The 19308-nt window shown below is 40.2% G+C and overlaps 1 protein-coding gene and 1 long non-coding RNA gene across 2 annotated transcripts in view; one reads left to right on the top strand and one right to left on the bottom strand.

Moving 5' to 3' along the window:
* Positions 1–2311, bottom strand: part of LOC144001471 (uncharacterized) — a 185964-nt gene extending 183653 nt beyond the window's left edge. Inside the window, exon 1 of the long non-coding RNA XR_013278496.1 lies at positions 1849–2311. This is a non-coding gene — a long non-coding RNA (uncharacterized LOC144001471). The remainder of the gene's footprint in view (positions 1–1848) is intronic.
* A 1447-nt stretch (positions 2312–3758) lies between these two features.
* The window catches only part of LOC144001237 (cytosolic phospholipase A2 beta-like), a 49415-nt gene continuing 33865 nt past the window's right edge, over positions 3759–19308 (top strand). The window contains exons 1-6 of the mRNA XM_077495404.1: positions 3759–3816; positions 15040–15112; positions 15308–15438; positions 16915–17043; positions 18345–18379; positions 18475–18511. Of these exons, the coding sequence (XP_077351530.1) occupies positions 3808–3816; positions 15040–15112; positions 15308–15438; positions 16915–17043; positions 18345–18379; positions 18475–18511 (414 nt within the window). The 5' untranslated portion in view covers positions 3759–3807. The remainder of the gene's footprint in view (positions 3817–15039; positions 15113–15307; positions 15439–16914; positions 17044–18344; positions 18380–18474; positions 18512–19308) is intronic.

Below are 19308 nucleotides of genomic sequence, written 5' to 3'. Positions count from 1 at the left end.
TTTCAAGTAACAGGTATGAATTTATATTTCACTTCAATTTAATCCCACTTAAATCATGAAGCATAAAGATGACATTTGTGGTGATATTAGTAATTAGGCACGCGCACGACTCATTTATTACGCATGGCAATGACATGACGTAATCGTTGGAAGAGGTTGGAGCGACTAGTGACGGAAGTCGGAGTGTTAAACATCGGAGTCAATTGGCGCTTTATGCTGCATTCACACCAAAAGCAGGGGGAGGTGTTTGGGCGGCGCATTTGCATTGTAGTCAATGGATTTCGCGCACACCGAACGCTTCACTTTCACAAAATATTACTTCTACCTCCTCATGCTCCACTCTTGTAGATAGGAGATGGTAAAAATATGAACCACGACGACGGACTTGCCCTGGTACGCTTGCTCTCACAAGAAGAATTCTCACGGTATTTGGGGTTCACAAACCCCAGAGAAAACATGTCGTTCCGCTCCCGCTGATAAGCGCCGTTCTGAACCACTGGTGGTTTGGACCAATCTGTTGTGTGCTGAGAGGTTTGGAACCCAAAGGTGCATACACAAATAAGATTTTATCTATTTATTCACATCGAGAGGCACTGAAACCCAGAGATGCTGTACACACGAACAGGTGGACAATAATCCGGCAACACACACACGATTCTCAGACCCTTATATAGACAGTCAATCAATATCATTGGTTGAGGCTAGACATGTGAGTACTAGTACTGACATGGAATTCTCTGATTGGCTGCTAACCCAGTAATTACAGATAGTTCCTGACATCAACAAACATCATATAGCAGAAAAGATTCCTGACATCACATAGTCCAGACCAGTGTTGCCACAGTTACCTTGAAAAAGTAACTTAGTTACTTTACTGATTACTTGGTTTTAAAAGTAACTAAATTGCGTTACTGATTACTTGATTTTAAAAGTAACTAAGTTAGATTAAAAGTTACTTTTTTAGTTACTTTCAGCAGCTGCCAATAACACCATCTCAACATAAAAATAATGCAGTAGAAACGGAGTTCCAAATACTTTATTGAAAGTGCATTTTTAACATGAAAATAAAGGTTTTTTTTTATGAAAAACAAAATAGGCAGTCTCTCTTGACTTCTTGTAACGTAAATACTTTTTATAAAACAAAAAATAAAAATCTATCCAGGTTGAAAATGAAAATCCCCTAAATTCCTCTATTGTTTGTTTGTTCCGCTATTCCAGTGTGTACACATGTATCAGTTTAAATATTTATTAGTAGTTATTGACAGTTATAATTGTTTTTTGGTTTGTTTGTTTTTTCTCTTCGAAATAAGGATCAGGAAAACAAAAGGTTGATAATTTAATGTTAAATATAAATATTTAACCTTTAGACAGACACCAACACAATTAAACAGAATATTTGCACATTGTGAAGTATTTCAGAAACATAAATTTAAGACATGAAATAAACCTACCGTCCAGCCAAAAGAAATATGAAGCCACCTTATGGAACAATAAATCTATCAAACACATTTTAACCACTTAATATATGCAAAAATATTGCCAAAAGTTCATTTCCCTTTTTAATCAACAATTTTTGTATTTAACAATTTTTTTTTCTTTTGTCATCACTTTCATTTTTGGTTAATGTATGACATCTTTTTTTGTTTTTTTAATCTGAGACACGATGATGACCACAGAATCACTACTGTTTATATTTTGTTTTTTGGGCTGTCGTAATCGCGGGCACGTCTCAGTTCTCCTATCTGCTGCTCATGCTAGTTGTAGACATTGACAGGGAGCCACAAACTGAGAAATGAGATACTTGCAGTGTGCTTTTAGCTTAGCTGGTGTGTTGGCTGTGGGACATACCTGTGTCGTTTGAATCCATGCATTGGATCGTCACGGGAGTTATTCTTTTTGGCTCGCGCGCAGTACCAACGCCGGCCCGGGACATACAAGTGCACCGAGAGGACTCGATAGCCATGGGAAATACCGAGATGTACGGCACCGGCTTCTGCTAACTGTCTCCATTTGTATGTTGTCACTCGTTGCGCGCGCGCGCGCCGTGTCGCGAGCACGGAAACACGGAAGTAGCTTGAATGGTGATGCTACTGAAATGTAAACAAAACAAGTAAAGCACGGCGCAGAACTCTTGCTATTGTTATGAAAACCATAAAGCCTCACTCGCAACCGATACGGTCGTTTAGCTCCCCTTGACGAACGATGGTTCGGTCGAATCGTTTTTTTGTTCCACCCCTACTGAAAACGTAACTTGTCTGACGTCACTCCCCCTGGCGAGAGGGCGGAGACGACCTCATCCCATAATGCTTCACGGACCAGTTGAGGATGGAAATAAATTATTTTTTTTACCACTTTTATGGTCCATAATGCACACTTTTTTTGTTGTGTTGTGTGCCTGTTGGTTAATAAAACTAGTAGTAAAAGTATCATCACTTTTGTTTTGAATGTGCAAACCATTCATGACCAGACCATGGCTGAATTCAGTGTGGTGATCAATGACTTCTGCCTCATCTTCGTAGTTAGCAGTAGTTGTTTGTGACTGTTACAACAGTGAGATAGTTTGCCTTCTTCATGAAAATGTGGAGTAACGCATTGATTCTCTGGACAGTAACTTTAATCAGACTACTTTGTAGAATAAAGTAACGTGTTAGACTATTAGTTACTTTAGAAAGCAACTTTTTTGAGTAACGCTTTACTAAGTAACGCGTTACCGGCAACACTGGTCCAGACATCATATAGCCTAAACTAGTTGAAACTGGATGCAGTTACATCAATACCCAAAACAGACATGTAACGGGTTGTTTACTCTGGCGCACGGTAATGAACTCTACTCAAACTTAACCCAGGTGTGACCCCAAACATGAGATAAGACCCAAACATTACTTCTGCATGACTCGAGTCATGACACAATCACAGAGTGACATTGTGTTTGGGGGCGGGATATGCAACTGTGACAAAACCAGGAACGCCGGACGAAACCGCCAACGTTGGACATACAAACAAACCTAACATGGAGGAATGGACACTGCAATTAATTCTGTTGTCGCAGAATTACTCACCATTTCTTTGTTAAATGTTGAACAGTGAGAGGCGCTTCGTTTATTTCTAGCTGGTAAGATGGATATCGCGTGAAGCGCATATCCATCTGGCTATTGCTATTGCCAGGTTAACGATGGACCATACGTATTCCGCAAACACGACGTCGTACTTAATTCTGTGCATGCGATCACTTTGCAGACGCATAACAGCAGACAGACTCAGCTCGCATTTAATTTGTAAAGTGAATGCTAACTCAAAAAAAAAAAAAAGAGATTTCACCAATAAATCGGAATTGAGTATATTAAAACCTGCGGCGTGAACGTAGCCTGAGAAAGACTATGCGTTCAGTGTGAATTGGGCGTAATGGAACTGTTGGGTTAATTAATTAATTAATTAATTAATTAATTGATAGATTGATTTTTATTTTTTATTTTATTTTTTTAGGCTAAACATTTCTTTTTAGACTGTCAGTGCATCATTTGGTCATGCTCGTCAGTCACTTTCACAGTTAATGTCTTTCTTTTTTTCCCCTTTCCTCAAAGGAGGGTGATGAAACCTGAGATGGTTAGGAGTGCCAGGATGACACTCCTCAACAATTAAAAACAAAACAAAACAAACAAAACACCTACCTTGTAGAACCAGTTTTTGGTTCGAGTTAGTGGTTGATTAGGTGGAGCACAAATACACACACCCACATTACTTGCATCCTAAATGCATCAATGCGCAGAGAGAGAGAGACTACTGTATTTGCTTCTCCTGACGTTCACAATGGCAGTGGTAAGTTCAATATATCATTTTGAGACAGGAGTAATTTACTCATCAAATCATACTGAAGATACTTTGACATGGAAGTTCATGTCAGTGTAATAGGCTACTTACTACATTTGTTTCCTTTTTATATGCAAATATAAGGCTTCATCTCTCAATGCCTGCAAATATTCTCATTCAGACAGGTCGTTTCATTCTCGCAAGTGGTATATTGAAAAACATTGCAGTTGTGACCGATGAATGCCCAGAGAATAAACGGAGTTGATAAATATAATGGGTATTGACACCATTAACAGAATGCGACTGCAGGTGTAGGAGTTCACCAAGCGTGGGTGGTAGGCACAAGGGAATGTATTGGCAGGAAGGCGGAAGTGAAGGAAAAATAAAAGAATGGATGGAAGTCAACTGACAAGTGTGAGCGTCAAAATCCAATAGTGAACACTTATCTAGTCGTAATAGTGCTGGTCTTATCACAATATTTGGGGTTATTTGGGGGAAGCTGGAACGATAAGGGGTTTAATCGTCATGCATATGAATGTCTCTCTCTCTCTCTCTCTCTCTCTCTCTCTCTCTCTCTCTCTCTCTCTCTCTCTCTCTCTCTCTCTCTCTCTCTCTCTCTCTCTCTCTCTCTCTCTCTCTCACCCTCACTAAGGAGAATATGAAACCTGAGATGGTGAGGAGCGCCATGGCAATACTTGCCATATGGCATTTTTATAGCACATAGACCAGGAAGCAAGTCCAACTTTAACAGTGCTGTGCTGGACTGACTGGACGAAAATGTCCAATATAGTCTGCATTATCTTGATACTTATGCTCTGTTCACGCTGAACCAAAAAGATCGTGACGCGATGCTGGTCTCGCACATATTCTCCAATGAGATTTGTTTCGCGCCCCAATGGAGGAAGAGGAGGGATTTCTGCTTCGCAGCTTCGGCTTCTTTTGTCTCTGTGTAGTCAATATGGTCTACTGTTGACGGTGCTAACTTTATTGTAGCTTTGCTAGCTTGCGTCACACTTGAACAAACAATTAAACAAACAAACTCAACAGATAAGCCAACCTCCACACTTATTATATTATATTATATCTCCCTGCAAGCAATCTCCTTTTTGGTCCCGGTCCACATAGCTCGCCGTGTCGTACAGCTCTAGGTGCCTGCAAACAATCATCAAGCTATCCTCCATTGCTATGCTACACGTTCTGCACACAATATGGGTGTATTGCAACTGCTTCCTGTGTTTTGTCATATTTGATGAAGTGGACTGATTGGCTGTCACTGATGCGATGGTGGCAAAAGTTCAATTCAGCCAACTCCAACGAAATGGGCGAAGTAGCGAAATGTGCCAAACACGCCGCCGGGCACGCAATCGCGCCAGGCCGTGCGAAGTACATTGACTACAATGTAATTACGCCGCCGGAAACACCTCCCCCGCTGTTGGTGTGAATGTAGCAGAAGTCATCTTAAACCTATTTTTCAGGGAGTCATAGGCCCTTTATATTTTCATTTTCATACATGCTGCCTCTTGAAGGAAAAGGAATTTTGAGTCGTGTTGCGCATTTTGGAGGATTTCTCATCGGCTTGACGTTGTTGCGCTGCCGAGGGTGGAGCAGTGACTACATGTGTAGATGTTCTGATGTTCTTACATTCTTTCTCTGCTGTTGTTACTTGTGCCAACTGGTTTTGACTTTGTTGGAAACGCCTCCCCCTTGGTGTGAATGTAATCAGTGTTGTGTGCTGAAGGGTTGAATCCCAAAACGCAGACACAAATAAGGTTTTAACTATTTATTCACATAACTTGAGTAAACGAAAAACGAGAATGCATTGAGAATCACGACACGCCAAGCCCCCCTTGGGCAGCGGAGAAGCACAGCGAAACAGTGAGCAATAATCCGGCGAACACACACATTTCTCAGACCGTTAAATAGACAGTCAACCGATAACCAATAACCAGCAATTCAAATGGTCTCAAATTAAATGAACATGTGACTACATGTGTAGATGTTCTGATGTTCTTACATTCTTTCTCTGCTGTTGTTACTTGTGCCAACTGGTTTTTGACTTTTGTTTCAGAATCAAGTCATACATTTCCTCCCCTTTTGATTTTCCACAACCCTATGAAAAAAAACAACAATACAATACTGCATTGCTCCTCCTACTACTATACAACTATATAATGTTATTTATTTTAATAATGTTATTAATTAATTAATAATGTTATTAATTCCCCCATTTCTAGACTAAAAAATTCAAGGAATTTTGACCACTGTAGAATTAAGCAGACACGAGAGGGTTACTTTCAAAATGTATTCCGGCGCAGGACTAGTAACCTGTGTAGAGTGAATCCTAGTGAATCCTCTTAATGAAAGATTCTTCTCCTAGTGAGGTGGATTACGTTTTGTGGTACATAACACCAACTACTGTGCAAGAGTGGCACAACAGTCGCGTTTAAAAATGCTGGCAAGCTGCATTTGCAAGACGAAGCTACTGCGCTGGTGCTGTAGTATGTCAATCTTTTGGTGCATGGCGGTCTAATCACATTTCAGTGGGGGCCAGTACCCCACCAGCCCCCCTCTTGCTCTGCACTCCGCTCCAAGAGCTATTAGAGTAGTGCACGGGTGTCAGAGTGAATTTCCGAACGCGGCCTAGGAAATTACTTTGCCAACAAAACTTTTACGATGGTACTACGAATAAATGCGCATGGTGGCGAAACAATCGATTCGCAAGGGATCTTTTCAAAATTCTTGCAACAATGGCAACAACTAAGACTAATTACGAACATGTTGGCGACCTATTCCGACCTATTCCCAACTAGTATTCGGTCATACGTTGTCAAACAAGGCAGGTATTCAGCTTTGTACTATAAAGTAGAGGATATAGTTGAGATTAGGAAAAGGCACAGGATCGCGAGATGCTGTGAGATCGCGAGATGCTGTGACTATCGCGTGACCGGTAGCGAGACTGGGAAAATCTAACATGGCGGCGCTCTGCTGCTAAAATAGAATTAGCTTTATATTTCTAATTAAACCCGAATTTAATGATTAGATAAATTCGATTTTTTTCTTTTCTAAGAAAGATCGGAAATATTATCCAGTGTGGACGACCTCGAACGTTTTATTGACAATCATTTTTATAGCTGCGCGATGGATGAGCCGGCGGCTAGTCGGGATAATCCTTCGAAAAAAAAAAGGAAAAATGACTCGTCAACAGACACGGACGATTTAGCAACCGCCGACGTATCGGTGAGTATGCTGGATTCCATAAATAAAAAACTTGACGTCCTCTGTCTTATCCGCGAGGACGTCAAAGAATTAAAGGCAAGTTTGGAATTCGTTAGCCAACAGGTAAGCGATCTCCAATGCGATAACTCCGAGCTACGCTCCTCTCTCGTCGCTGTCACAGCCGAGTTGGAGACGATTAAAAAGGAAAATAAAATGCTAAAGGAAACGGTCTTAGATGTTCAATCCCGTAGTATGCGGGAAAATCTAATATTCTCAGGTATATCCGAAAATTCTCCAGATAATCCAGAGGGTGAGATAAAAAAATTCATGACATCATCGCTAAAGATCCCACAGGAGACGGTAAATAATATCTCTTTTCACCGTGTACACCGGCTCGGAGCTCGTAAGGGCAATAAGCCCCGTCCTATTATTGCTAAGTTCGAACATTTTAAACATAAAGAATTGGTAAAAAGTAAAGGACGGGAGCTCAAAGGGACATCTTTCGGGATGAATGATCAATTCCCAAGAGAGATAAACGAGCGGCGAAAAGTACTGTTTCCTATCATGAAACAAAATAGACAGGAGGGTAAACGGACTTCGATGGTCGTTGATAAATTATATATCGACGGCCAGCTATTCCGAAACCCAACCTCGACCCCTTGGCTGTTCTAACTGACAATTGGTAGAGCCGAGCATTGTGTGATTATTTGACGTAGGTATATGTATATGTATGTGTATGTATATGTGTATATATGTATATATATGTATATGTATATGTATGTATATGTATGGATAATGGGTTACGAAATAGAATATGAATTTATATTATGCATAGGCTATATAGTAATAATAATAATAATAATAATAATAATAATATAGAAATATATTCTTAAAAAAAATAAATTAATAATAATAATAATAATCTCGCTTAGGTCACCATTTACTGGTGTATTGTTATGTTGAATCCCCCACAGATTTCCTTCACACTCACTTCCCCCCACGTTTCTTCACTATTATACTTATCTACTTGCTATCTCTCTCTTTATATAAATTATATAAATTGCCTAATTACTCTTTTGCTATCCTACAATATGTTAATATTAATAAGCAGCTTATATAGATGTATACATAAGACTGAGTCTATATTGCTTGTATGCAGAAATTAGTTCTGGTCTCCTGGAATGTGTGTGGCGCTCGCTCCCAGGCAAAAAGAATAAAAATTTTAGACCATCTCTCAAAATTTAAGGCAGATATTTGTCTCCTACAAGAAACCCACTTACAAAAATCAGAAGAAAAATTATTTATAGATAAAAATTTTAGTCAAGTTTACTCTGCCTCCTATAATAGTAGACAAAGAGGTGTCTCTATACTTATACATAAGAATTTATTCTTTACTCTAAATAATATAGTAACAGATTTAGAGGGCCGATATATTATTATCCAGGTAACTATATTTAATAAAGTATATACAATTGGTAATTTATATGCCCCAAATAATGATGACCCTGATTTTTTCCATGAATTTTTCTCTCGGTTACTCGATTTAGCAACAAATTCTACTATTATTATTGGAGGTGATTTTAACACGGTCTTGAACCCGTTAATAGATCGTTCTAATAATACGATATATACAAGGCGATTACGATCCGCTAAAGTAATAGATGAATATATGGAGGATTTTGGCCTCAGCGATGGCTGGAGACTTCAAAACCCAACTAAGAAGGAATTTACTTTCTTCTCTGCTGTGCACCGATCATTCTCAAGAATTGATTTTTTCCTTACAAATAATTCTATTGTTGATAAAACTGCTATAAAAATACATTCTATAATTATAAGTGATCATGCACCAGTCTCCCTCACTCTACAAATTGACTCTACCTTTAAACCTCCCCCGATATGGCGTTTTAACATCTCATTACTGAAAGACGTAGAGTTTGATAAAATTATTAGAAGGGAGTGGGCAGATTTTTTGGAAATAAATGACTCTCCAAATATATCTCCATCTCTTCTCTGGGAAGCAGGGAAAGCGGTAATTAGAGGGAAAATTATATCATATTCAACTTATAAAAAGAAACAGGATCAAAAATTAGAAAAATACCTGGAAGATAAAATTAAACAACTAACGGATGAATATGTATTAAACCCAAATAATCAAATATGGATAGAACTACAGAATATAAAAATACAGTTAGATAACATGTTATCTAAAAAGACAGAGTTTATAATACAACAGTTGAGATATAATAATTTTGAACATAATAATAAATCAGGTAAATTCCTGGCAAATCAACTTCAACGGAATCGGGAAAAATCTCTTATAACGGCTATTAAAGATATAAATGGTGAATGCACACAATCACCAGAAGAAATTAACCATATTTTTTATAACTATTATCGAAATCTATACACAGAAATTAATAGACCTAACCCTGAATATATTGAGGAATTCCTAAACAGCTTAAATATACCTCAGTTATCTATTGAACATAAAGATATTCTCGATACCCCGCTTACTATAGATGAGTTGTATCGTGCTTTAGACAGTATGCCTAATGGCAGAGCACCTGGTCCAGACGGCTTTCCGGCTATATTTTTTAAACATTTCTGGTTAATGTTTGCTCCATTATTTCTAAGAGTAGTAACTGAAATTAAAAGTAAAGGTGATATACGTCAAGATATGAATATAGCAGCAATTAAACTTTTATTAAAGCCAGAAAAAGACCCTACCCTCCCGTCAAGTTACCGACCGATATCACTAATTAATACCGATATTAAAATTATCGCTAAGGCCTTGGCATCTCGATTAGAGACGGTAATCTCGACAATTATTCATAGTGATCAAACAGGTTTTATTAAAGGTCGTCATTCTACTAATAATATTAGGAGACTCTTTAACTTGATTAGTATGTCACAGCGGTATGATAAAAAGGCAGTTGTTATTTCGCTGGATGCAGAAAAAGCATTCGATAAAGTTAACTGGTCCTTCCTCTTTGCTGTCTTAAATAAATTCGGCTTCGGGGAGTCATTCATTCAATGGGTCTCAATATTATATGATTCTCCTAAAGCTACAGTTACTACTAATGGGATTACATCACAGAGTTTTACTTTACAAAGGGGAACAAGACAAGGGTGCCCAATTTCTCCTTTATTATTTGCTATATTTATTGAGCCGCTTGCATTAGCTATACGTCAGGATAGACGGATCCAAGGAATCCACTCCGGGACAATAGAACATAAAATTAATCTATATGCCGATGATATATTACTCTATTTAGAAGAACCTGCTATCTCGCTAGGGGAAGCATTTAAATTAATAACTAAATTCTCTCACTTATCAGATTACTCTATTAACTGGACAAAATCAACATTATTACCTATTACAGAAAATTCATGGAATCCTACAAGTCAGGATCCACACTACTCCTTTCCTACAGGTAATTTAAAATACTTAGGTGTTAAAATTTCACCTAAGTTAACTGAATTAACTTCTTTAAATTTTTCACCATTATTGGATAGTATCCGTAGTGACCTGGAGCGCTGGAATAATCTTCCGATCTCTTTAATAGGACGGATAGCTACTATAAAAATGAAAGTTTTACCAAAGATTAATTATTTATTTTCAATGATTCCATTTAAACCTACGTCTAACTGGTTCCAATCGCTGGACTCTGCTATCATAAAATTCTATTGGAATAAAAAAAAAGCCAAAATTAGTCTATCTACTCTTCAGGAAAGTAAATCTAAAGGAGGTTTAGAGGCACCAAACTTTATGTACTATTATCTAGCTAATCAACTACAATATCTTGTGCTATGGACACAACCCAACAGAGATACTAACTGTTGGTTGGAATTGGAGCAGAAGGATTGTAATAATCTTAGACTGTCAGATTTACTCTTTATTACAAAATCAATAAGACGACATAATTGTTTTAAAAACCCAATGATAGCCGCCACCCTGACTGCCTGGTGGAAGGCATTAGAAATTACAAACTCCCAATTGGCGCCCTGTGGGCTCTCTCCCATTTGGCATAACCCCGACTTTCAACTTAATAATCAGTCGTTCCATTTAAGCCTATGGGAGCAGAAAGGAATTACACACCTTCATCATCTTTTCTCAGATAATAAGTTTATATCGTATACAAACTTGGTCCAGAAATATGAAATAAAAAAGGGAAATTTCTTACATTATCTGCAAGTTAAAAATATGGTTAAGAAACAAATCCCAACACTTCAGGATACGCTCCAACTGCCTGTCTTAGCTAAAGATATTATAAAGCTTTCTCCAACAACAATAAAGAAAATATCAAAAATATATAAGTTATTTTTATACACAAATAAAACGTATTTACCGACTTTAAAATGGGAAAAAGACTTGTCTATAGTTCCGGAACCAGACTTTTGGACCCAAATCTGTGAAAATGTATTTAAAATGACCAAACAGACAAATTTGCAACTTATCCAATATAAGATACTTCATAGAACATATATTACACAATATATGATGAAAAAAATGGGACTCTCTGACTCCGACATTTGTCTCCAGTGCTCACAAAACACTGCCGATACTTATCTTCATGCTTTATGGTCATGTACTCCAGTGCTGCATTTCTGGACTAAAATCTTGGAAAAGCTCGCTGATATATTAAACTGTAGGCTTCCTTTATCTCCAAGACTGTGTTTACTAGGTGACTTAACAATAACTGAGCTACCATGTAAACAATCTCAATCTATATTTATAGCCCTTACTATTGCTAAAAAAATAATCCTTGTCAATTGGAAAAATAAACAATCTCTAAATATCGACCACTGGTTAAACTTACTAATAAATTATATCTCAATGGAAAAAATCTCTGCCTTAAATAAAAATCAAGTATCAAGATTTAAACAAATATGGTGTATGTACATAGAATATTTTAATCTCAATTTGGCAACTTAATCCTACCAAGATTCTGCCTGTTAACGAGAGCCACCACATCGTTACAACTTCTGTTTTCGCTGCTCCTGTATTTGGTATTTTGTATCTGATTGTTTTTATTTTTATATAGTCAGGAACCTAGTTGCTGCTAGTGGGCTCGAGCATACCACACTATACGACACTATACTCAATAACTCCTTAAGATCTATTTCTAGTGGGCACTAAGCATCAACACTTGGTGTTACTGCATGCTAATTAGTCAATTTTCTTGACGCCGTCCCCTGTGGTCGGGCGGGGGTGGTTCTGCCCCCCCCCCGTTGTCTGCTCGGTGGCGGTTGCGTCTTGGCCGCTCCCTGGGCCCCCTGTGGGGTGCGGTGTTGGGGTGCTTCCCCTGGTGCCCGGGGCGGTGCCGTCCCGGCGCGGTCCGCTGCTCCGTGCCCGGCGGCGCGGTTCGGGGTGGGTGGGCCTCCGGTGTGCCCCGTGGTTCCCTCTCCCCTCCCCCTTCCTCCCCCCCGTCGCCTCTCCCTCCTCGCCTCCTCCCGCCCATCCTCCTCTGCCTCCCGGTCCCTTTTCCCTTGTCGCCCTCCCTCCTCCTCTCCCCCCCCGCCTCCTGCCCTGCAGCCGCCCTTTCGCCTTCTTGTCGTCTTCTCCCCGCTTCCCCCGCCCCCCCCCCCCCCTTCCCTGTCTGCCCTGCGGCCCCTCCCCCTCCCTCTCCCTGGGCCTGGGGCTCCCTCCCCGGCCCGGGCGTCGGGCTCCGGGGGCCGGGCGAGGGTTTGGGGCCTGCCCCGCTCCGGTATAACTCCTGGTGCCCCGGGCGGGCCCCGGTGGCTGGTGGGCTGTCCGGTAGCCCTGCTGCGCTGGCTGTCCGCCCATTGTGGTGCCGGGTGGATGAGGTGGGGGGCGGCAGGGGGTGGGGGTGCTGGGGGGCGGGCGTGCCACCTACACCCGCCGGGTTGGGTGAGGCCCCGCTGGTCGCTCCTCTTACTCACTTCACTAGCTTGCACTATACACTTTGTAAATATACACATAGGGCACACAACACATTTCTTGGTGGGGTGGGGAAGGGTGGAAACACCGTCTTCACCCTTCAACTCCCCTCCAATTTTAATGCACCTCACGTCCAAGGGGAGGGGTGAGTTGGGGCGGGGAGCCATCAGAGGGGATGGACTGCAGTGCCTGGCAGCGCTGTGGTCCACCCCATTTGTGTCCCTGCCCCACCACTTTGTCCCTCCATTCCCTTTTTTAATGCACCACACATATACATATTCATTTTTTAGGGGGGGGATACGGGTGTGTCGGAGTAGGGGAAATTTTTTCCCTCTGCTCCGACTCACCTGCTCCCAATTTTAATGCACCACACGCACACACTTGTATATACACTGGGTGGGGCCACATTCACGGTGTAAGGGTAGAGCTCGCCAGTCGGCGAGCTGGCGGACTCAGTAACAGGGTTAGGTGTCACTTGTACTCTGGCGTGACGACCGGGGCCTCTCCCCACCGGGCTCGGTGTTCTGGTGTCCCGCCTTCTCCCCTGGTGCTTCCTCCTCTGCTTCCCCCCTCCCGCCGCGGTGCAAATCTCGCGCGGCTGGAGGTGGGGTGGGCACATCTTCCCTCTCTGCGCTGCTGCCCGGTGCCGGTTTCCGGGGGGGGGTGGGGGGTTCTCGCGGGGGGCCGGGTTCGCGGGGGGGGGGGGTGGCGGCCGTCGGGGGGGGGGGCGGCTTGTTTGGGGGGGGGTCGAGGTATGGGTGGGTGGGTGGGGGGTTGGGTGCTGGGGGTCGGGGTGTGTTCGGGGGTTTGGGGGTCGGGGGTGGTGGGGCCTGGGTCGTGGTGGATGGCGGGTTTGGGTGGGGTGCGGGGGGGTCGTGGGGGGTTGGGGGCTAGGGACCGGTGGGGCGCTGTGGGGGCCCGCTGGGCCTCGTTCTGCGGCCTTGGGCTCGGGGGTGTGGGCCGGGGCTGGGGCGGGGGTGTTCCGGGTGTCTGGGTCGGCTCGCTGACCGGTGTCCGCTCGGGTGGCTTGGGGGTGGCCTTGGTGCTGCCGCGGCCTGGGGATTCCGGGGGGGGGGGGGGGGGGGGGGGTGCTCGCTTTGCTGGACCGCGGTTGACGGCTTCTCTCTTTGGTGGTGGTCCTTATGCATGCCAGATCCGTCGCACCAGCATCTACTGAAACTCAACAGAAGTACCCTCTCCCTCCCACAGCCCCTTGAATCAGTTGGTGCTGGTGTCTGTGGTTCTCACTTTTCTTTATCTATCCTTCCCTCCTTCCTCTCTTTAGTTTTTCCTCTGGTCACTTGAGATCTTAATTTATTAGAAGTATGAGGTTTCTGGGGTTGGCATAAGACTCCGGTTTTGTAACCACGCAGGAGGGGTCTTGTTGGTGCTGGACTTCACTTTGATGGATTGGATGTACTGGCTTCTATTGATCTCACTCTGCCTTATCGATCCTTCCCTCCTTCCTCTCTTTAGTTTTTCCTCTGGGCTCTTGAGATCTCGCTAAATTTGCTGGAATTTAGAGGCTTCCGGGGTTGGCGTAAGACTTTGATTTTGTAATCATGGGGAAGGCAGGAAGTGTTTGGTCGGTGCTGGATGTCACTTTGATTTACCTTTCTTTTCTCTTTATTTCTTTTTTTTCTGACCTTTTCTCTGGTCTCCTGACCATTTAAATCTCACGACTCTGGCAAGATTCTGAAGTACCTGGTTAAGGCGAAGGGTAATGGGATATTTATAAGGTTTTAGGTGAATGAATGAGTATAAATTTATACGTATTTGCACGCACGCACACGCACGCACGCAAACGCACGCAAACGCACACACGCAAACGCACGCACGCACGCAAACGCACGCACGCAAACGCACGCACACATACACACACAAAAAAAAAAAAAAAAAAAAAGAAAAGAGCAATGATGACAAGACGTTGAATCGGTAAGACTACCGAATGAACAATTCTGAGCTCTTAGAAAAAAAAAAAATAATAAATAAAAAAAAAAAAAAAAAAAAAAAAAATAAATAAATAAATAAAGTAGAGGATATGTTGAGGTGTACAGCAAAGTACTTAAGTGCTGATGATACTTTACATGTTTTTTTTTTATTATTGTAAACAGACCGAGGATGGCTGCACCTGGACACTAACTGTCACCATACTGAGGGCAGAAAACATCCGCTCAGCAGACTTCTGTATGTGACAATATCATTTTAATCTGAACAGAATTTTATTTTATTTTTTTACATTAATTGGCATTAATGCATCAGTTGTATTTTTGCAATTCAACTGTGGTGCTAGATTGCAATTCTAAATGACAAAAAATTTAGAAAACCGAGATTTTTTTTCTTATGTTGTCCTAATTGTGTTATTGTTGATTTATATTTCAGTTTCACAGTCTGATTGCTATGTCACCCTGACTCTCCCACCTGCAACTGTTTTCAAGACAAATACTGTGGCCAATGACAAAACCCCAGAATGGAACCAAAGCTTTGATTTCAGACTCCACAATAATCTGCAGGTGAGATGTTCTAAGATTACAAATGATTGACTTAATGTGGAGACCAGACATGTAACCAAATGCAGGAAATAAGGAAATTAGATTCATTTTCTTGGGAAACATTATTGTGTTTAGGCTGGAAGACATATGTTATTCCTATATTTATTCTTATATTTATTATTATTATTATGCCCACTTTTTCGACATCCTACTACTTCCACATAATTCATCCGATTTGCGTCATTCCAATTTGAACATATTCCAAATATTCACAGCTTGCCCACAATTCCCGATTTTGTACCCTATTTTTCCCCATTGATTCCTGTTGGGAGATTATGCATTCCACATTTACTTCCACATTTTTCATCCGATTCACTTCATTCCAACTTCAATATTTTCCACCAATTCACACCATCCCATAAGCACTTCCATCTTTTTCAGTTCCAAAATTTACTATTTTACATTCATTCAACATTACATATCTATATCATTTCAAAGTGACATTCAAAACATTTAACTCATTCCTTTCATTTTCGGAATGATTATTAGTCCATTCCCTACCTGATTCTTTAAACCTTACCCCATTTTCTAATTGATTCTACATTATTTACTCCATTCACATAATTCATCCAATTTTTCATGATTCCACTTTTAACATATTCCAAATATTCACACCATTCTTACTTCCATTTTTTTGTATTCCAAATATTCACACCTTGCCCACAATTCCCAATTTTGTACCCTATTATTCCCCAGCCATTGTTTATGGTAAATTCAATATTACACATTTACAGTGTATATCATTTCAAAGTAACATTCAAAACATGTAACTTATTCCTTTCACTTTATGGATGATTATTAGTCAATTCCCTACTTGATTCTTCAAACCTTACCCCATTTTCTAATTGGTTCTTCATCACTTACTACATTCACATAATCCGCCTGATTTTTCTGATTCCAATTGTAATCTATTCCAAATATTCATATCATGATTGGATCCATTTTTTTATTCCAAATATTCACACCTTACCCAAAATTCCCTATTTTGTACCCTACTATTCCGTACTAATTTCCAATGGCAGATTCAACATTACACATTTAACATCATTTCAAAGAGACATTCAAAACATTTAACTAATTCCATTAACTTTAGGGATGATTATTAGCCCATTCCCCACTTCACCTTACTTCATACCCTACTTGATTCTTAACACCTTACCCTTTTCTGTTTTTTCCACTTCATAATTTCTACATTTCAGTTCAGCTTTTATCTGGCAACTTACCAATTTCCCGCCCCCCCGGGCGGCACGGCCATCTTGGCCAATTGATTAGGTACACCCGGGATTCTCGCCCAGCTGAACACCCCCCCCCCCCTCCACCTGCCCCCCCAAAGTGTGTGTGTGTGTGTGTGTGTGTGTGCGTGGGTGTGTGTGTGTGTGTGGGTGGGTGGGTGTGTGTACAACGTATACATATATTAATATTGTGTTGTGTTTCCAGATTACTCTACAGATTAATCTATATGATGAGGACATGATATTTGACGACTTGATTCAAACAATCAAGTTTGACATCAGCACACTGACAGAAGGGAAGAGGGAAATCAAGGAATTTGCCATCCAACCTAAGGTAAATAGACAACACTTGGTGAAGTCTGGTTATATTGTTCAGTTGTCCAAGTTCACGTTAATTAGGAACTCTCGTTCCAAGCAGTGTTGCACTTAAATTATTCTTATCAGAGGCTGTAAAGTTCCTTCTGATCTCAGCTTTTTGGAAATTTGGACCATGCTTGCTTGTGCTGGAGTAGAGTAGAAGTGCACCATGGACCATCCTCTTCAAGATAACTTTTAGCGATTCCTTTTCCAAATCCACAAAGCACATGTATGCCACATACAATTTCCTTGACTCTTTATGATAAAATAGAGCAAGTCTTGGCAATTGTACCTACAGTAAATGATAAAAGGAATTCAAGTGGAATTCAATTTTGGAATGAGACAACACCCACAAATGAGTTGAAATATTTAGAAATAATAGTATATTAACCTATAGATTTAGCTGATGTAATAAACACATGCTGTATGTTCATTCTTTTTGTTATGTTTTGTGTTCTTTTGATTGTATTAGGTAATTGAAGCATCATATTAGGAATATAATATGCAGGTTTTAGGGACTAAAATAGTTGAGTCACTGACATATTGCACGGAAAACCCGCTCAAAGCGGTGACTTCAGCAGGAAAAAAAAAAAAAAAACAAGCAAAAAAAAACCAAAACTTTATTTTAGATGTCAAAATGTTTGGGGTTCTTTTGCCTCACATTTTCTTTTCTGTATGAAACAAGCTCAAATGAGTTGTTTGCTGACCCCAATACTATATTAACAGCATCAAATCAATGATTGCCATTGCCATGTCTCCCTCCTCACTTTCTGTACTTTGAGTGTGCCAGTCTACCACAGCGTACTCGTTCACACTGAAATGTTTAACATGTTCCATGACACATGCCACACAAAAACATTGAGATTCACTTTGAAGGTTGAAAACAAAACAAAAAAATCACACCATTGTTTTATTTTTTTCTTATTTATTATTATTATTGATTTCATTTTACAGTATTACCCACTGAGCAAGCCGACGTAGAAACGTCGTTTCTGCGTAATGGGCATTTGGGTGCAGATTGCAATGTTATTAAATAATGGTTTGAAATCATATATATATATATATATATATATATATATATATATATATATATATATATATATATATATATATATATAATCCAATCAGAAATGTTGAGCATTGTATTTGCATATCAGAAACTTTGCGAGGAGTTGAGCACACAAAGGTTCTGCAAAGCGTCCTCTTGTTGAAGTTATTCACATAATCACTCATGTATTCCTTGCCTAATAGTTCCGTGTATTGTCTGTATCTTTAAAGGGTAAACTTTGGATCGCCTTTGAGCTGAAGGAGAAGTAAGTTGTATTTGTTTTTTTAACATTTCATCTGAAAACGTATGGCAATTACAAAAGTGTGTGAGACATTCTGTTTATCTTTGCTTTCGTCACAGTAAAGCTGTCAGCCCCTACAAAGACTATCATTTGGAGGTAAGACATCCAGTGATAGAGAGCAGTAAAAACAAGATATTAATAATTGTGGTTATAAAAGTGATGAGCGTAGAATTAAATAAACATTTAAGAATGTTTGTGCAAATATCCAGCAAAATATCCACACATCCATTTGTCTTCAACATTCACTGTAAATAAATATTGGATTAACAACAACTACTACTATTATTATTATTATTATTATTATTATTATTATTATTATTATTATTATTATTATTAGTTGAAATGCATTTATCAAACATTGAGGGGCCATGGGTGTTGTTTTTTTCTGTTTAAACCCTAGCGAAATTCAGTGGCAAGTATATTTCTCTGTCACTTTATTAAACGGCACACCAAAATGCAGTATGGAATACTCTAAGTAAAATCACACTGTAGCAAATCAAACCGTATTTATCTAGCACCTTTCACACATTAAAATGCAACTCAAACTGCTGAACAATGAAAACATCCATAGTATTATAAAAAGAAAAACTAGAGCTGCTAGCAGCTAAAAAGGGCCCTCGCAGCCCGGGCCACGTTGGGGTACTGGCACATTGGAAGCAGAATTTCTTTGAAAATGGCATGATAAACCTTTACATGTGGATTTATTTTTTTTGCCAGGTGTGATGAATGTGTCAAGCTCAATGGGTTTTGGTGAATTTTAAGATATGCAATAATCAGCGTCCTTTTTTATTTTTAGGCAATGAGTTGCCCTGATTGGTATTTTTTGTAAAAGTATATATACACACATCATCGCTCGTACTCATTGCACAATGTTGCTTTTATTGTCCATAGAG

Source organism: Festucalex cinctus, chromosome 14, assembly GCF_051991245.1.
Source record: "Festucalex cinctus isolate MCC-2025b chromosome 14, RoL_Fcin_1.0, whole genome shotgun sequence".
Classification (NCBI taxonomy): domain Eukaryota; kingdom Metazoa; phylum Chordata; class Actinopteri; order Syngnathiformes; family Syngnathidae; genus Festucalex; species Festucalex cinctus.
Note: the sequence above shows the minus strand (reverse complement) of the source record. Positions and strands in the feature narration are given on the sequence as shown.